This window comes from Balaenoptera acutorostrata, chromosome 1, assembly GCF_949987535.1.
Source record: "Balaenoptera acutorostrata chromosome 1, mBalAcu1.1, whole genome shotgun sequence".
NCBI classification, from domain to species: domain Eukaryota; kingdom Metazoa; phylum Chordata; class Mammalia; order Artiodactyla; family Balaenopteridae; genus Balaenoptera; species Balaenoptera acutorostrata.
The window spans coordinates 67634217-67647815 of NC_080064.1; the positions used below are offsets into that span (position 1 = coordinate 67634217).

At 43.8% G+C, this 13599-nt stretch overlaps 1 protein-coding gene across 1 annotated transcript in view; it reads left to right on the plus strand.

The window, feature by feature from the left end:
• ST6GALNAC5 (ST6 N-acetylgalactosaminide alpha-2,6-sialyltransferase 5) overlaps positions 1-13599 on the plus strand; it is a 188232-nt gene that overhangs the window by 156023 nt on the left and 18610 nt on the right. Inside the window, exon 3 of the mRNA XM_057555661.1 lies at positions 12803-13212. Within this exon, the coding sequence (XP_057411644.1) occupies positions 12803-13212 (410 nt within the window). The remainder of the gene's footprint in view (positions 1-12802; positions 13213-13599) is intronic.

Below are 13599 nucleotides of genomic sequence, written 5' to 3' on the forward strand. Positions count from 1 at the left end.
GGATCCTAAGCTAATCTTAGAGTTTAAGGAAGGTTTCAAGGAAGTGGTACTTTGAACGAGTGATGAAGAATTACAAAAGTCATAAATGGGGAGAGGACACAGGGGAGGGAAACTTTGAATGTTGTTATTATTATCTCATAAAATAACTCTGCCAGGTAGGTTATCAGGGTGCAGGGAAAGCACGTGCAAAGGCCCTGAGGCAAAGTCTTATGAATATTGCCACTTGGGGCTACAAGGAGCTACAGAGTCAAAGTCAGTGTGACTAGAGTGTAGAGAGCCACAAGAGAGTGAGGGATACGGTAGGACTTGGCAAGGTATCAGGGCCTGGTAAGCCACTGGAAGGATCTTGTCCTCCAAGCAATGGAGGTCATATAGGGACACTAAGCAAAAGCAGGCCTTAATTAGATGTGCATTTTAGAAAGGCCAATCTGCCTGGTGTGGAGAATAGACAGGAATGGGTGTGGTAGGACTGGCTAAGAGGCATGGCAGTGACTGGGCAAAGATCGTGGGTTGAACCAGGGAGGGGTCAAGGAGAAGCCATGTATGGGTGGATAGAAATGATCAAACTCAACAGAGGTGAAGGAGGTTGAGTTCGCAGGCTCAGGGAGTGACTGGACATGAGGGGAGAGGATGAAGCAGGTTATTCAGGAGGCCTCTTTTTTATCTATAATAATTAAGCCATGATAGTAATAATAGTTATTCCTTGCTTAGTGTCTACTATGGCTATTTTACAGAAGAGAAAACAGACTTGAGAGTAGGGAAGCACCTACCAATAAATGACTGAACTGAGATTCGAACCCAAGTGTGACTCAAGACAGTGTTCCGTCTACTTTAATGCTATAAATTTAATTATAGTTTTGTTCAATTAGATTTTTTTTCTCATTTGGTCACCTGAAACCTTGGCTTTTCTCCCTCCATTTAACTAAGCTATTTGTGGAACTCCCGAGTTTTCATAATTATCTTGCCTTTGATCATCAATTATTAGTGTTCTTCGCAGATTTAGGCCATGCTGTATTTACCTTAGGTCACTTTCAAGTGTAGCAGAGGCCAAAGAAGCCAGTTCTGTGGAATCAGGCTTGTCTGGCAGCATTAACTGTCACTTCCTGTAATGAAAATGGAGCTTTTTATTTGTTTCAATGAGCACAGGGGGCCTTTATATCCAATCTCCTCCTAGAGGAAATAATTGTATATGAGTGACCTTTGAAGGAAATCACATCAGGGAGTTATTTGAAAGGCGGTGAGGTGAGTCAGGGTGTAACATCAACCATTGTACCAGCATTTCAGAGAAGAAATGGGCTCTAGAAACAGGCTTGTCTCACTGACAGCCCATCCACACCCCTTCTGGACAGAGAAAAATCATCTACTGCTTGCTGAAAAAGTAAGGTAGTGATGTATTAGGAGATTTCTTTATCTCTTGAGCACCTGTTGTATGCCATGCATACATCATGATCTCTGCCCGCATGGCACTGATGTTTTAGTGGTGGGGACAGACAATAAAGAACTAAAAATGTAAATCATTAGAGATTGTGGAAAGTGCCATGAAGGAAATAAACAGGATCATGATAGGTGATTAATTTGTGTAACTTCCTCATCTGATAAAATTACAACAGTGGTAGAACCTGCCTCTCAAGGCTGTTTCAGGATTAAGTTGGATGATGCACGTACTGTGCTTAGAACAGTACCTTACACATGAGTTGAACATTTTGTCAGTGTTATTAGTGGTTAATATCTTTGTTATATAATAAGTGAGGGAGGCCACCTCCAATTAGAGCAGTCATGGAGGGCTTCCTGGAGGAGATGACTTTTAATCTGACACGTGAGAGATGAGAAGGGACCAGGCATGTAAATAACAGGGGAAGCAAAGGCCAGAGACAAAAGAAGGACTGTCTGATCTCTCCCAGAAGCAGAAAGGAGCTCGGTGGTCAGTGGGACTGGAGAATGAGGCAACAAGTTGAGGTCCATGAGGTAAGCAAGACTCCAGCCAAGTAAAGAGTTTGGATTTTATTTTTCTAAAAAGGTGGGAGTAGGTGCTTTATGCTTTAAAATCACCCTCTGGCAGCTGTGCAGAGAGTGAACTGTAAGGGTGAAAGCTGCAGGACAGAGCCTTGCTGGCTGGGGCGCTGGCGGAAGGCTGGAAGGCAGAGAGTAAAGAACTTGTTGGGGGCAGTGTATTGGTTTCCCAGAGCTGCCAAAACAAATTCCCACAAACTGGGTGTCTTAAAACAACAGAAATTTATTCTCTCACAGTTCTGGAGCCCAGAAGTCTGAAATCAAGGTTTTGGCAGGGTCCCGCTCCCTCTCAAAGCTCTAAGAATCCTTCCTCGCATCTTCCAGCTTCTGGTGCTTGCGGGCAATCCTCAGTGTTCTTGGCCAGCAGATGAATCACTGCAGTCTCTGCCTGGTCACCACATAGTGTTCTGCCTGTGTGTTTCTGTGTGTCTCTGATCTCTTCTTATAAGGACACCAGTGATTGGACCCACCCTAATCCAGTATGACCTCATATTGATTTGCATCTTAAGTACATCCGCAAAAACCCTTTTTTCCAAATAAGGTCACATTCACAGGTACTGGGGTTTAAAACTTCAACATATGTTTTCCGGGGGGACACAATTCAACCCCCAACAGACAGGAGGGTCCTGACTGGCCACGCCTCTGAGAGGCTGTGCTGGAGAGAAGCCCCAGTGGCCCAACTTCTGTGCCAAGAGCAGTCCCCAGACATACACAAGCATCAGCATCTCCCCTGTAGTAGGGGGTTTGGATGCTCTCTAGCTATATTTCTGGTTCCTCCTTCCAAATAAGCAGGCAGCCCTGCTGAGGGCAGCATGTCAAATAAGGGATGTTCCTTCTTATTCATCTGTCTCCACCATATCACTTCCATTTGTAGGTTCCATCTTAAGTAAGCTATTAATTCCATGATTCCTTTTCAGTGAGTGCCCAGTGACTTTGAACAGTCTATGGACATAGGCGAATTTTCTTAGATTTGTGGAGTGAGGAGACCTGGGGTTTTATCCCAGGTGCTGCCCTTAGTGTGTGATCTTGAGCAAATCACATAACCCCATGAGTTCCAGCTTCTTCCTCGATAAAATGAAGGTACTGTCCTGGTCCAGGGGTTCTTAACCTTGAGGATGCATCAGAATCACCTGTGTTGCTAAAGCACAGATTGCTGGGCCTCACCTCAGAGCATCTGATTCAGAAGGTCTAGGGTGGGGCCTGAGAATTTGCATTTCTAGAAAGTTTCTAGACTTTGTTGTTGCTGCTGGTTGAAGAACCATACTCAGAGAACTACTGGGCTACTTAATCTCTGAGATTTCTGCCAGTCGTCTATTCTGTAATTCTAGAAAACTCATTTCAATATAATATGACTAGGTAAATTTTCTAACTTTAATGATCAAAATCTGGCTTTCTTTTCTTTCCCAGCTTTATTGAGGTATAATGGACAAATAATATTGTATATACTTAAAGTATATAATGTGATGATTTGATATACATATACATTGTGAAGTGGTTACCACATCAAATTAATTAACACATCTATCACCTCACATTACCTTTTGCGTGTGTGGGGGGTGTGTATGTGGTGAGAACACTTAAGATTTACTCTCTTAGCAAATTTCAAGTATGCAATACTGTATTATTAACTATAGTCACCATGCTGTACATTAGGTCCCCAGAACTTATTCATCTTATAAATAAAAGTTTGTACCCTTTGACCAACATCTGCCCATTTACCCCACCTCCCAGCCCCTGGCAACTGCCATTATACTCTTTCTTTCTATGGGTTCAACTATTTTTTCCAGATTCCAAATATAAGTGAGATCATCTAGTATTCTGTCTGGCTTAATTTACTTAGCATAATGTCCCCTGGGTTCATCCATGTTGTTGTAAATGGCAGAATTTCCTTCTTTTCATAGCTGAATACTACTCCATTGTATGTGGAATACTATTCTTTTTTTTTTTTTTTTTTCTTTTTTTAATTTTATTTATTTATTTATTTTTGGCTGTGTTGGGTCTTTGTTTCTGTGCGAGGGCTTTCTCTAGTTGCGGCAAGTGGGGGCCACTCTTCATCGCGGTGCGTGGGCCTCTCACTATCGCGGCCTCTCTTGTTGCGGAGCACAGGCTCCAGATGCGCAGGCTCAGTAATTGTGGCGCACGGGCCTAGTTGCTCCGCGGCATGTGGGATCCTCCCAGACCAGGGCTCGAACCCGTGTCCCCTGCATTGGCAGGCAGACTCTCAACCACTGCGCCACCAGGGAAGCCCCGGAATACTATTCTTTATTTGTCATTTTTCTTTATCCATTCATCCATCAATGGACACTTATAGAGTTTCCATATCTTGGCTACTGTGAACAATGTGGCAATGAACATTAAAGTGTAGATATCTCTCCAAAAGACTGATTTTGTCTCCTACATATGTATATTCAGAAGTGGGAATGCTGGATCAAATGGTAGTTCTATTTTTACAAAATCTGGTTTAAATATAAACATATGTCCCAGACAATGCTCACCTGATTTTCCACTTTGGATTTACCTCTCCTGACTTAAAGGTGTTGATTAAAAGGCCCCTCTTTCTCTCTATTCTCCATGCATGTAGACCGTGCACCCTCCTCTGGCTTGTAGGTCCTGCACATACAAGACTCCTGCAGAAGTCAACAGAATGTTGACTTAGAGTTCAATAGAATCACATACCCATGGTAGAACTTATTTGGGGTAGAGATGGGGTGCAATAGATGGAATTAGAAACCTGAAAACTAATGGCATAAATAAGACCATGAAAAGATGCTCAACATCATTAGTCATTAAGAAAATGCAAATCAAGAACACAATGAAAATTCCAATGGCATTTTACACAGAAATAGAGAGAACAATTCTAAGATTTGTATGGATCCACAAAAGACTTCAAATAACCAAAGCAATCTTGAGAAAGAAGCACAAAGTAAAGTCATCACACTCCTTGATTTCAAACTATATTACAAAGCTATAGTGATCAAATAGTATGGTATTGGCATAAAAAGAGACACACAGATCAATGAAACAGACTAGAGAGCCCAGAAATAAACCCATGCATTTATGGTCAATTAATTTAGAGCAAAGGAGCTAAGAATATACAATGGGGAAAGGACAGCCTCCTCAATAAATGGTATTGGGAAAACTCAACAGCCACATGCAAGAGAAAGAAACTGGACAACCCTCTTCACCATGCACAAAAATTAACTCAAAATGGATTAAAGATTTGAACATAAAACCTGAAACCATAAAACTCCTAGAAGAAAACAGAGGTGGTAAGCTACTTGTCATAGGTCTTGGTGATGATGTTTTTTGAATCTGACACCAAAAGCAAAAGCAACAAAAGCAAAAATAAACAAGTGGGACTCCATCAAACTAAAAAGCTTCTGCACAGCAAAAGAAACCATGAACAAGATGAAAAGGCAACCTACTGAATGGGAGAAAATATTGCAAATCATATATCTGATAAGGGGTTAATATCCAGAGTATATAAAGAACTCATACAACTCAATAGCAAAAAACAAACAAACAATCCAGTTTAAAAATGGGCAGGGGCTTCCCTGGTGGCGCAGTGGTTGAGAATCTGCCTGCTAATGCAGGGGACACGGGTTCGAGCCCTGGTCTGGGAAGATCCCACATGCCACGGAGCAGCTGGGCCCGTGAGCCACAATTGCTGAGCCTGCGCGTCTGGAGCCTGTGCCCCGTGACGGGAGGGGCCGCGATAGAGAAAGGCCCGCGCACCGCGATGAAGAGCGGTCCCCGCACCGCGATGAAGAGTGGCCCCCGCTTGCCGCAACTGGAGAAAGCCCTCGCACGAACCGAAGACCCAACACAGCCAAAAATAAATAAATAAATAAATAAATAAATAAATAAGAAAATCCTTAAAAAAAAAAAAAAAATTGAACATCTCCATTAAAAAAAAAAAAAAAATGGGCAGAGGTCATTATGCTGTACACCTTAAACTTATACAGTGCTATATGTCAATTATATCTCAGTAAAACTGGAAGAAAAAATGTGCAGAGGATCTGAATAGACATTTCTCTAGAGAAGACATACAGATGGCCAACAGGTACATGAAAAGGTGCTCAACATCACTGATCATCAGGGAAATGCAAAACGAAACCACAATGAGATAACACCTTATACCTATAAGAATGGCTGTTATCAATAAGATGAGAAATAACAAGTGTTGGTAAGGATGTACATCTTTTCAGGATGACAGGAGTGTTCTTAAATTAGATCATGGTGATGGTCACACAACTCTGTAAATATTCTAAAAATCATTGAATTTACATTTAAAATGAGTGAATTTTATGGTATGTAAATTATATATCAGTAAAGGTGTCAAAAGACATTTGAAAAATAGAATGCATGTAAAAAAATAGAATGCAATTCCATTAAAAATTAAAAAAAAACTAATGGGATTTCCTGGACTTCTCTTTGAAGGTCACCTAGTGCTGAAGGTGGTTATGACATATGCAGGAGAATTCAAATACTGTGCTTTAGAATATATCAACCTACTCACCCAGACAAAAAAATATCAGGGACTGGTTACTAGTAGAATGGTGACACAAATACAGTAAGCATATTTCTTTCATACTCTTGATGTGCCAGGCACTGTGGTAGGTGCTACATGGTTTATCCTTCATTCATTCATTCAAAAATATTTGTTGAACTTTTTCTTTATTCTTGGTACTGTTCTTGGGGCTGAAGACACAGTGTGAACAAGACAAAGCTCCACCTTTCCTGGAGCTTACATTCTAGTAAGGGAGAAAGGCATAAACATGTAAACACACAAGCCATAATTAAGATTATTTTAGGTAGTGATGCTTGAGTTTAAAAATAAGCCTGGATAAGGAATTCTTTGGCAGTCCAGTGGTTAGGACTTGGCACTTTCACTGTAGGGGTCCGTGTTCAATCCCTGGCTGGGGAGCTAACTAAGATCCCGCATGCTGCATGGTGCAACCCAAAAAAAAAGATAAAAAAAAATAAGCCTGGATAATGGAGAGAGTGACAGAAGATGGCAAAGGAGGGCAGTGGAAATATTAAGGGATCAGGGAAGGTCTCACCTGAAGAATGTGAAGGTGTCATCATGCAAAGATCAGGAGAAGAGCGTCCTGGGTGTGGGAATAATATAAATTATTATATTATATAATATAAATCACATCAGACAACAGGAAATGGAGATATGGCAGTGTAATTAACAGAAAGAAGAAAAAAGTAGAGGCATCACATGCCCTGATTTTAAACTATATTACAAAGCTATAGTAATCAAACAGTATGGTATTGGCATCATCTTGTACAGAACTCTCTGGTAATTACATATTAAAGGTCACTCCAGGAGCTTTGTGGAGACAGGAATATAGAGGAGGGATGGAATGAGGGAAGTAAAGAGTTACGAGTGTGCAGCAGGAGCTAAAGAGAGATGATGGTGGCTTTGATGAAGGGGGTGGCAGCAGGGATGGTGAGAAGAGCTAGGATTTGGGACATCTATAGGAGGAGAGATCCAATAGGACTGGATGCATTGTAGGGGGCGGAGAAAGAGGTGTCAAGAACAATCCTTGAATTTTGTCTTGAGCAGCTGGGTGGAAGGCACACCATTAATTGAAAAGGCAAACATTCTCTTTGAGACTGACTTTACTATATCCAGATCACAGATGAAGAAACTGGGGCTCAGAGGAACTAAGCCAGTTTGCCCCAAATTATCCACCTAAGGAGTGGAAGAAGCAAGTTTGAAGCCAGTGACTCCAAAGGCCATATTTTAAACACTGCTCAGTACTTCCTCCTACCCAAGGAGTTCCTTCATCCTTAGCCAGCCAGTGGATGGAAATCATGGAAAGTGGTGCTGGTGGAGAGAGGAGGACTTCTTGGCTGATGGGCGGGCTTTCACTGAACAAGAGGGAGAGGAGCAACTTGGAAGAGTAACATTTTTCCAGTGAATCATGTTAAACAACCAGAGCGGCTTATACCCAGTGTCAGGGTAAAAGGAGATTGACAGGTAATAAAAGCCCAGTAATTACAGGAAAATATCAGATTAGAAAGTGCAGAGATTCTTGAAACCTGTGAAGCCATTTAATCCATCTTATGTTTGCTCCAGACCAACAGTCAGCTCCCAGAGCAAGACTGGTCTCATTACCAAACTAATGGACATTATGTTCTGAGGTGGCTTTCTCTCTGCCAAATAAATCAGAATTTTTTACAGTGAAGCCTGAGATTGCCGTGCTGCAAATGTTTGCAAGGACGTCACTGAGTGTTTTAGGTGTCAAGTTAAATTTGACTTGGCCTGTTCTGTTCTTTTAAGAAAGGCTCAGGAGGCATCAGCTGGGTCACAGGGAGAATGCCTTCTGCACTTGCTCTTCCGGGCTGTGACAGAAATCAGACCTGGATCCCCTGAGCGTGCTTTCTCAGGCAGGAATTGCTCCTGTCGCCGCGGCCCAAAGGAGCAAGTTGTGATGAAAGTTGTCATTCTCCCCTGTTCCCTGATTGTGGGGTTTTTTTCCCAGGAGTCGGGGGTGGAGAGAGAAGTTCTTTCACACCTTCTAAAATATTCTAAATATCCCAAATATTCTAAAATATTCTAAGACATTCATGAGCCCCCAGTGAGTTGCAGCCACTGTCCTAGGAAATGGGATGATGACAAATCCTTACATGTTATCAAAAAGCAAAAGTGACAGCAAAAATAAAATGGTAAGCATTGCGTGTGCCCGTGTGTGTGCGTGTGCGTGTGTGTGTGTGTGTGTGTGTGTGTGTGCGCGCACTCCCTCTAGAAGCCAGCCTGCCTGCCCCCACAGGCTCCTGTGCACCGCACTCCTGGGGCCTGGGCTGCTGCTCTGAGCATCAGTGGCCTGGAGAAGAGGTAAATCCTCCGTGCCTTGTAGATTTTCCTCAGCATTTTTCACTGCACAACAGCTCTAATGACCTTGGCCTCAAGCTCTTACTGGGGATTAATAACCAGCTGGGTTTAATGGCCCTTACTGTGTCCTGGGCCATTTTCCCAGTCGGCCGTTAATTGCAAGCAGTGCCCTGGGCTCTGGCCATTGTGGCTCCCTGGGCTGAGTGGCCCTGGGGCAAACGGCCCAGCCTCCTTCTCTGCAGACAGAGCTTCCTCTGTGCTCTGCCCTGCTTCTCTCCGTGGTATTAGTACATAGGGCTGCAGGAGAATTGTTGGTTAGGGCGTCACATCATGTCTTCTTTGTATATATGGAGGTTTTCTCAGAGGACTGAGAAGCCTGGAGGTTGGCTTTCATTCACTCACTTATCAACCCATCAATCAATTTAGTATTAATTGAATGCTGTACATAGGTCAGGAAGCCAGAGAGATTACCAAGGTTGGAGTGACCTAGCACGAGTGCCCATGTTTCCTACAAAGGGCGGAACCCCTCACCAAATGAGTCTTTAAGGAAAATGTCCCCAAGAGTCAGGGAGGCTGAATGCTGTGAGAAAGAAGGAGGAGGGAAGGCGTCGGTAGGCAGTGAGTTCACCAGGAGCCGCCTCCCCTCTCCTGTCCTCGGTGGAGTTTTATCTCCCTGGCCTGCTGCTGGCAGAGCCCCAAGTTCACCTTCCCATGCTCCGCTGGGTGATTCATCAACCCAGCATCTGAGTGTTTAAGGGAAGAACACGTTCAATACTACATCAGGAATCTTAACTCACCAAGGCATGCGTATTTTCACCCATATCATTAAGACGCTCAGGATGATAATGGTATTTCGATGTGGAGGAGCAGGGCTGCCTCAGGGGACAGTAACATCCCAAGAACCTGGGTCCCACAGGTTGTGTAGTCCTTCTGCCTCCCAAGATATCCTCAGTCCCTCTGAATGCAGGAAAGAGACTTTGTTTCCGCCTTTGGAAGTGATTCAGCCTTTGGTACATGCTCTTCTCAACTGCAGGAAGTGTAACATTGTTTAGAACAGCTATTGTCACTTTATTGGCACCACTTACCGAAAGGCACTTAAGGCATAATTCAGACTTAGATCTTTTTTTGCATTGTTTGGTGCATCTGTACAACTCAAAGAGAGGATGCTGGTGCCTGAGGTAATCAATACCTCAGAGCTAAGGCAGGTGGGCAGGACTCATGAGGGAGGGCTTTCTGGGGCTGGGTGGACCCCAGCATGTTCTGGTGGCGCCCAGTAAGCACAGAGGGTCCGTATGGCAGTCAGGAACCTTGGCCTTCCCTGAAAGGGTGTTCATCTGGCCTCACATGGGCATAGTGGGGAGGGGGGGGGGGGAGGGGGAAGGGGAGGGGGAGAGAGGAGGCCTTGGAATTCCCAGAGGTGTCACAAGTTTCACCCGTCAAGCAGCCTATGCTCTGAGAATCACAGCAGAATGATTAATTATGGGGAAAGGAATGCTGGAACATTTCTTTAGAATTTTTTGCCCAGTAAAAATGAGCACAATGTCTTGAAATTATAAATCAAACTGGAAAATTCAGGAGAATAGTTCTAGGTGAGTCTGAGGAGAAAAAGCAGGTTCCAATGGCTTTAGGGGCCAGTGGAATGAAATCTTGCAAAGTGACCTTATTAAGCAAACGGACTGAGTTACACTGTACCTCAGGGGTGTATTAAGTGCTTAATAAGTGTCTGTTAAATGAATGAACGAATGAATATCATCTGGCCACAAGTGTCTAGTTGGCGCTCTCTTTGTTTTACGGGTGAGAAAGTTAAGTACCCAATTTGTGATAAAGTCTGCTTTAGACCCTGGGTCTCCTGACCCTAATCATCATTTAGTCACATGCTATTTGCAGATGCCCCTGTCACCTTTGTAGGAATGTTTTAACATGAGTAGAGGTTTCCCAGGATACAGGACTTTGGATGCTAAAACCCAAACAACCCCTAACAAACCGGGTTCCTCTTCTACCTTTCAATATTCTCCTTAGTAAAACAGGGGTGATGATGTAGTATCTTTCTTATAGGTGTATTTGAAGAATTAATTCAACTATATAAAAAGCTCAGAACAGTGCCTGGCACATAAAGAACATCAGAAATATTAACTAAGTTGACCACTCTTTCCTTTGTGCCCCCAGCCCTGCTGTGCTCTAAACAGCCCCCTTTACTAACAGTGCGGCACAGCCCCGCATTGTGTCACATGTCATTGCACATCTCTGACCTACTGCCCCCCAGTAAAGTATAAACTTTGAGGGGCTCTGTTTTTCCATTCCATTCGCATTCTTGCCGCCCAGCACATTTGTCACCTAAGAGTAACTGGATATCAAATGAATGATGAGAATTTGCAGTGGTAGAATTGCCATTTCATAAGCCCGTGTGTCAATGAGCAACCCAGAGCGATCAGTACACACTGATGTGGTGCGTACCTACCATGCGCTCCAGTCTGCCTGAAAAGCCCCAGAGCAGCCGTCACTTAATGAATGACACTGTGCCGGGTCCAATGGTAAGGACTTGCTTCAACCCCATGCAATTGCTACTTCCGCAGGTCAAATATTAGCAATTTTAAATGGCTCAACCTACCACTGTGTACATTTTAATTCTATCAAAGTGGAATGGGGCATTAATTATCCTCAGTTAAAAATGAGAAAACTGAAACTTGCGGAGGTTAGTGACTTGCCAAGGTCCCATAGCTAACAGGTAGTGTAGACAAGCCTGGACCATCCTGTGTGGGTGCCCTTGGCCACTCTGCAGTGAGGGAAGGTGACCGCCCTCGGTGCTCTCTGTCTGGTTCGGAAGACAGAGCTATGGCTTAGGAAACTCCAAGAGTAAATACAAGGCTGTATATATGCAGCACTAAATTGGATCCAGTTTTCTGAGACTGTGCGGGGAGCCAGTGCGTCCAGTTCAAAGTTAACAGGGAGGAAGGGCAGAGGCTCTGGGGAAAATCTAACAGTGCAACTGTCCTTCAGAACATTCTTGATTGTCATTTTTTTGTGCACTTGCTGTCCTGGGCCTCCGGCCCTATTTACATTATCTTCAAGCAGCAACTGAGAGATATTTCTCATTAAACATGAACAGGGAAATGTTTAATTTGTAAGAATGTAGGTGTTCAGAAAGTACATCACTGGTTCAGGATGTTGAAATGAGCACTGTCATTGGCGTTGTCCCTGGTGGGCACCACAGGGCCAGGGCTTCCACAGGGCACGAGTACAGTGGATGAGCTTGAGGCTTTCTTTACATTTTTGAAGATGGACTGACTCAATTTCTCTCCCTCTCCCCTTGAAAGGGGAGAAACTATCCTAATTGTCATTTCAAAATTATGGCTTCTGAGGGGTCACAATTTGCATGTCTTTTCTCATGTGATTCTTAGACGATGTCTATTTAGGATAAATATATTTGTACAGCATCCAAGAACACTGATACATGCTTAACTTCCAATAAGGTGAGTTAAAAGCATTAAAACTAGTGTCACAACAAATTGTAGTATAGTCTTTTCTTCAACTTGGGGGTAACTTTGGATACAGGAAGACCTGGGTTTGAAAGCATGACTTCATTACTTGCTAGTTATGCACCTTTGGGCGATTTTTTTAACATCTCTGAGCCTAGGGTATCATTATTTGTAAAATGGCAGTAACAGCAAGTTTGCTGGGTTGATATGACGATTTGATCTATTAATATCAGTAAAGCCCAGAGCCCAGTGGTCAACAGGTCACAGCTGGCTCTCTTTCCCTGTTGTCCAGTACTCCCTGTCACCAGTCTGGAAGAGAATGTAGGGGTGGATGAGGTAATAGCAGAAGGGATGTATTCTGGCATAGGAGGGAGAAGAGCGAAGATGGCAGCCCTCGGAGGCAGGGAAGTGACCTGCCGGTGCCAAGCGAGTGTTGCCGCTGATGGGGTCCTTCTCCCCCTCCTTGCAGCCCCTGAAAATGCACTGCAGGGACTGCGCCCTGGTGACGAGCTCGGGGCATCTGCTGCGTAGCCTGCGAGGCCCCCGGATTGACCAGACCGAGTGCGTCATCCGCATGAACGACGCCCCTACGCGCGGCTACGGGCACGACGTGGGCAATCGCACCAGCCTGAGGGTCATCGCACATTCCAGCCTCCAGCGAATCCTCCGCAACCGCCACGACCTGCTCAACGTCAGCCAGGGCACCGTGTTCATCTTCTGGGGCCCCAGCAGCTACATGCGGCGCGACGGCAAGGGCCAGGTCTACAACAACCTGCAGCTCCTGAGCCAGGTGCTGCCCCGGCTGAAGGCCTTCATGATCACGCGCCACAAGATGCTGCAGTTTGACGAGCTCTTCAAGCGCGAGACCGGCAAAGACAGGTGCAGGGGGTGGCCGGGGTCCAGGGGAGGGTGAGGAAATGTCCTTGCTGGCTGATTCAACAAAAGCAAAGCTTTTTTTTTTTTTTTAATGCTTATGTCAGATAAGCTCATCTCCTTAAGCTTCTTTTTCTTTAATTTAATTTTTAACCATTTTTAAAATTGAAGTATAGATAATTTACAGTGTTGTGTTAGTTTCAGGTGTATAGCAAAGTGATTCAGTTATAGAGAGATAATTTTTATATATATTATATATACACATACATATATAATATACATATTCTTTTTCAGATTCTTTTCTACTATAGGTTATTACAAGGTATTTAATATAGTTCCCTGAGCTATACACTAGGTCCTTGTTATTTATCTATTTTATATATACTAGTAGTT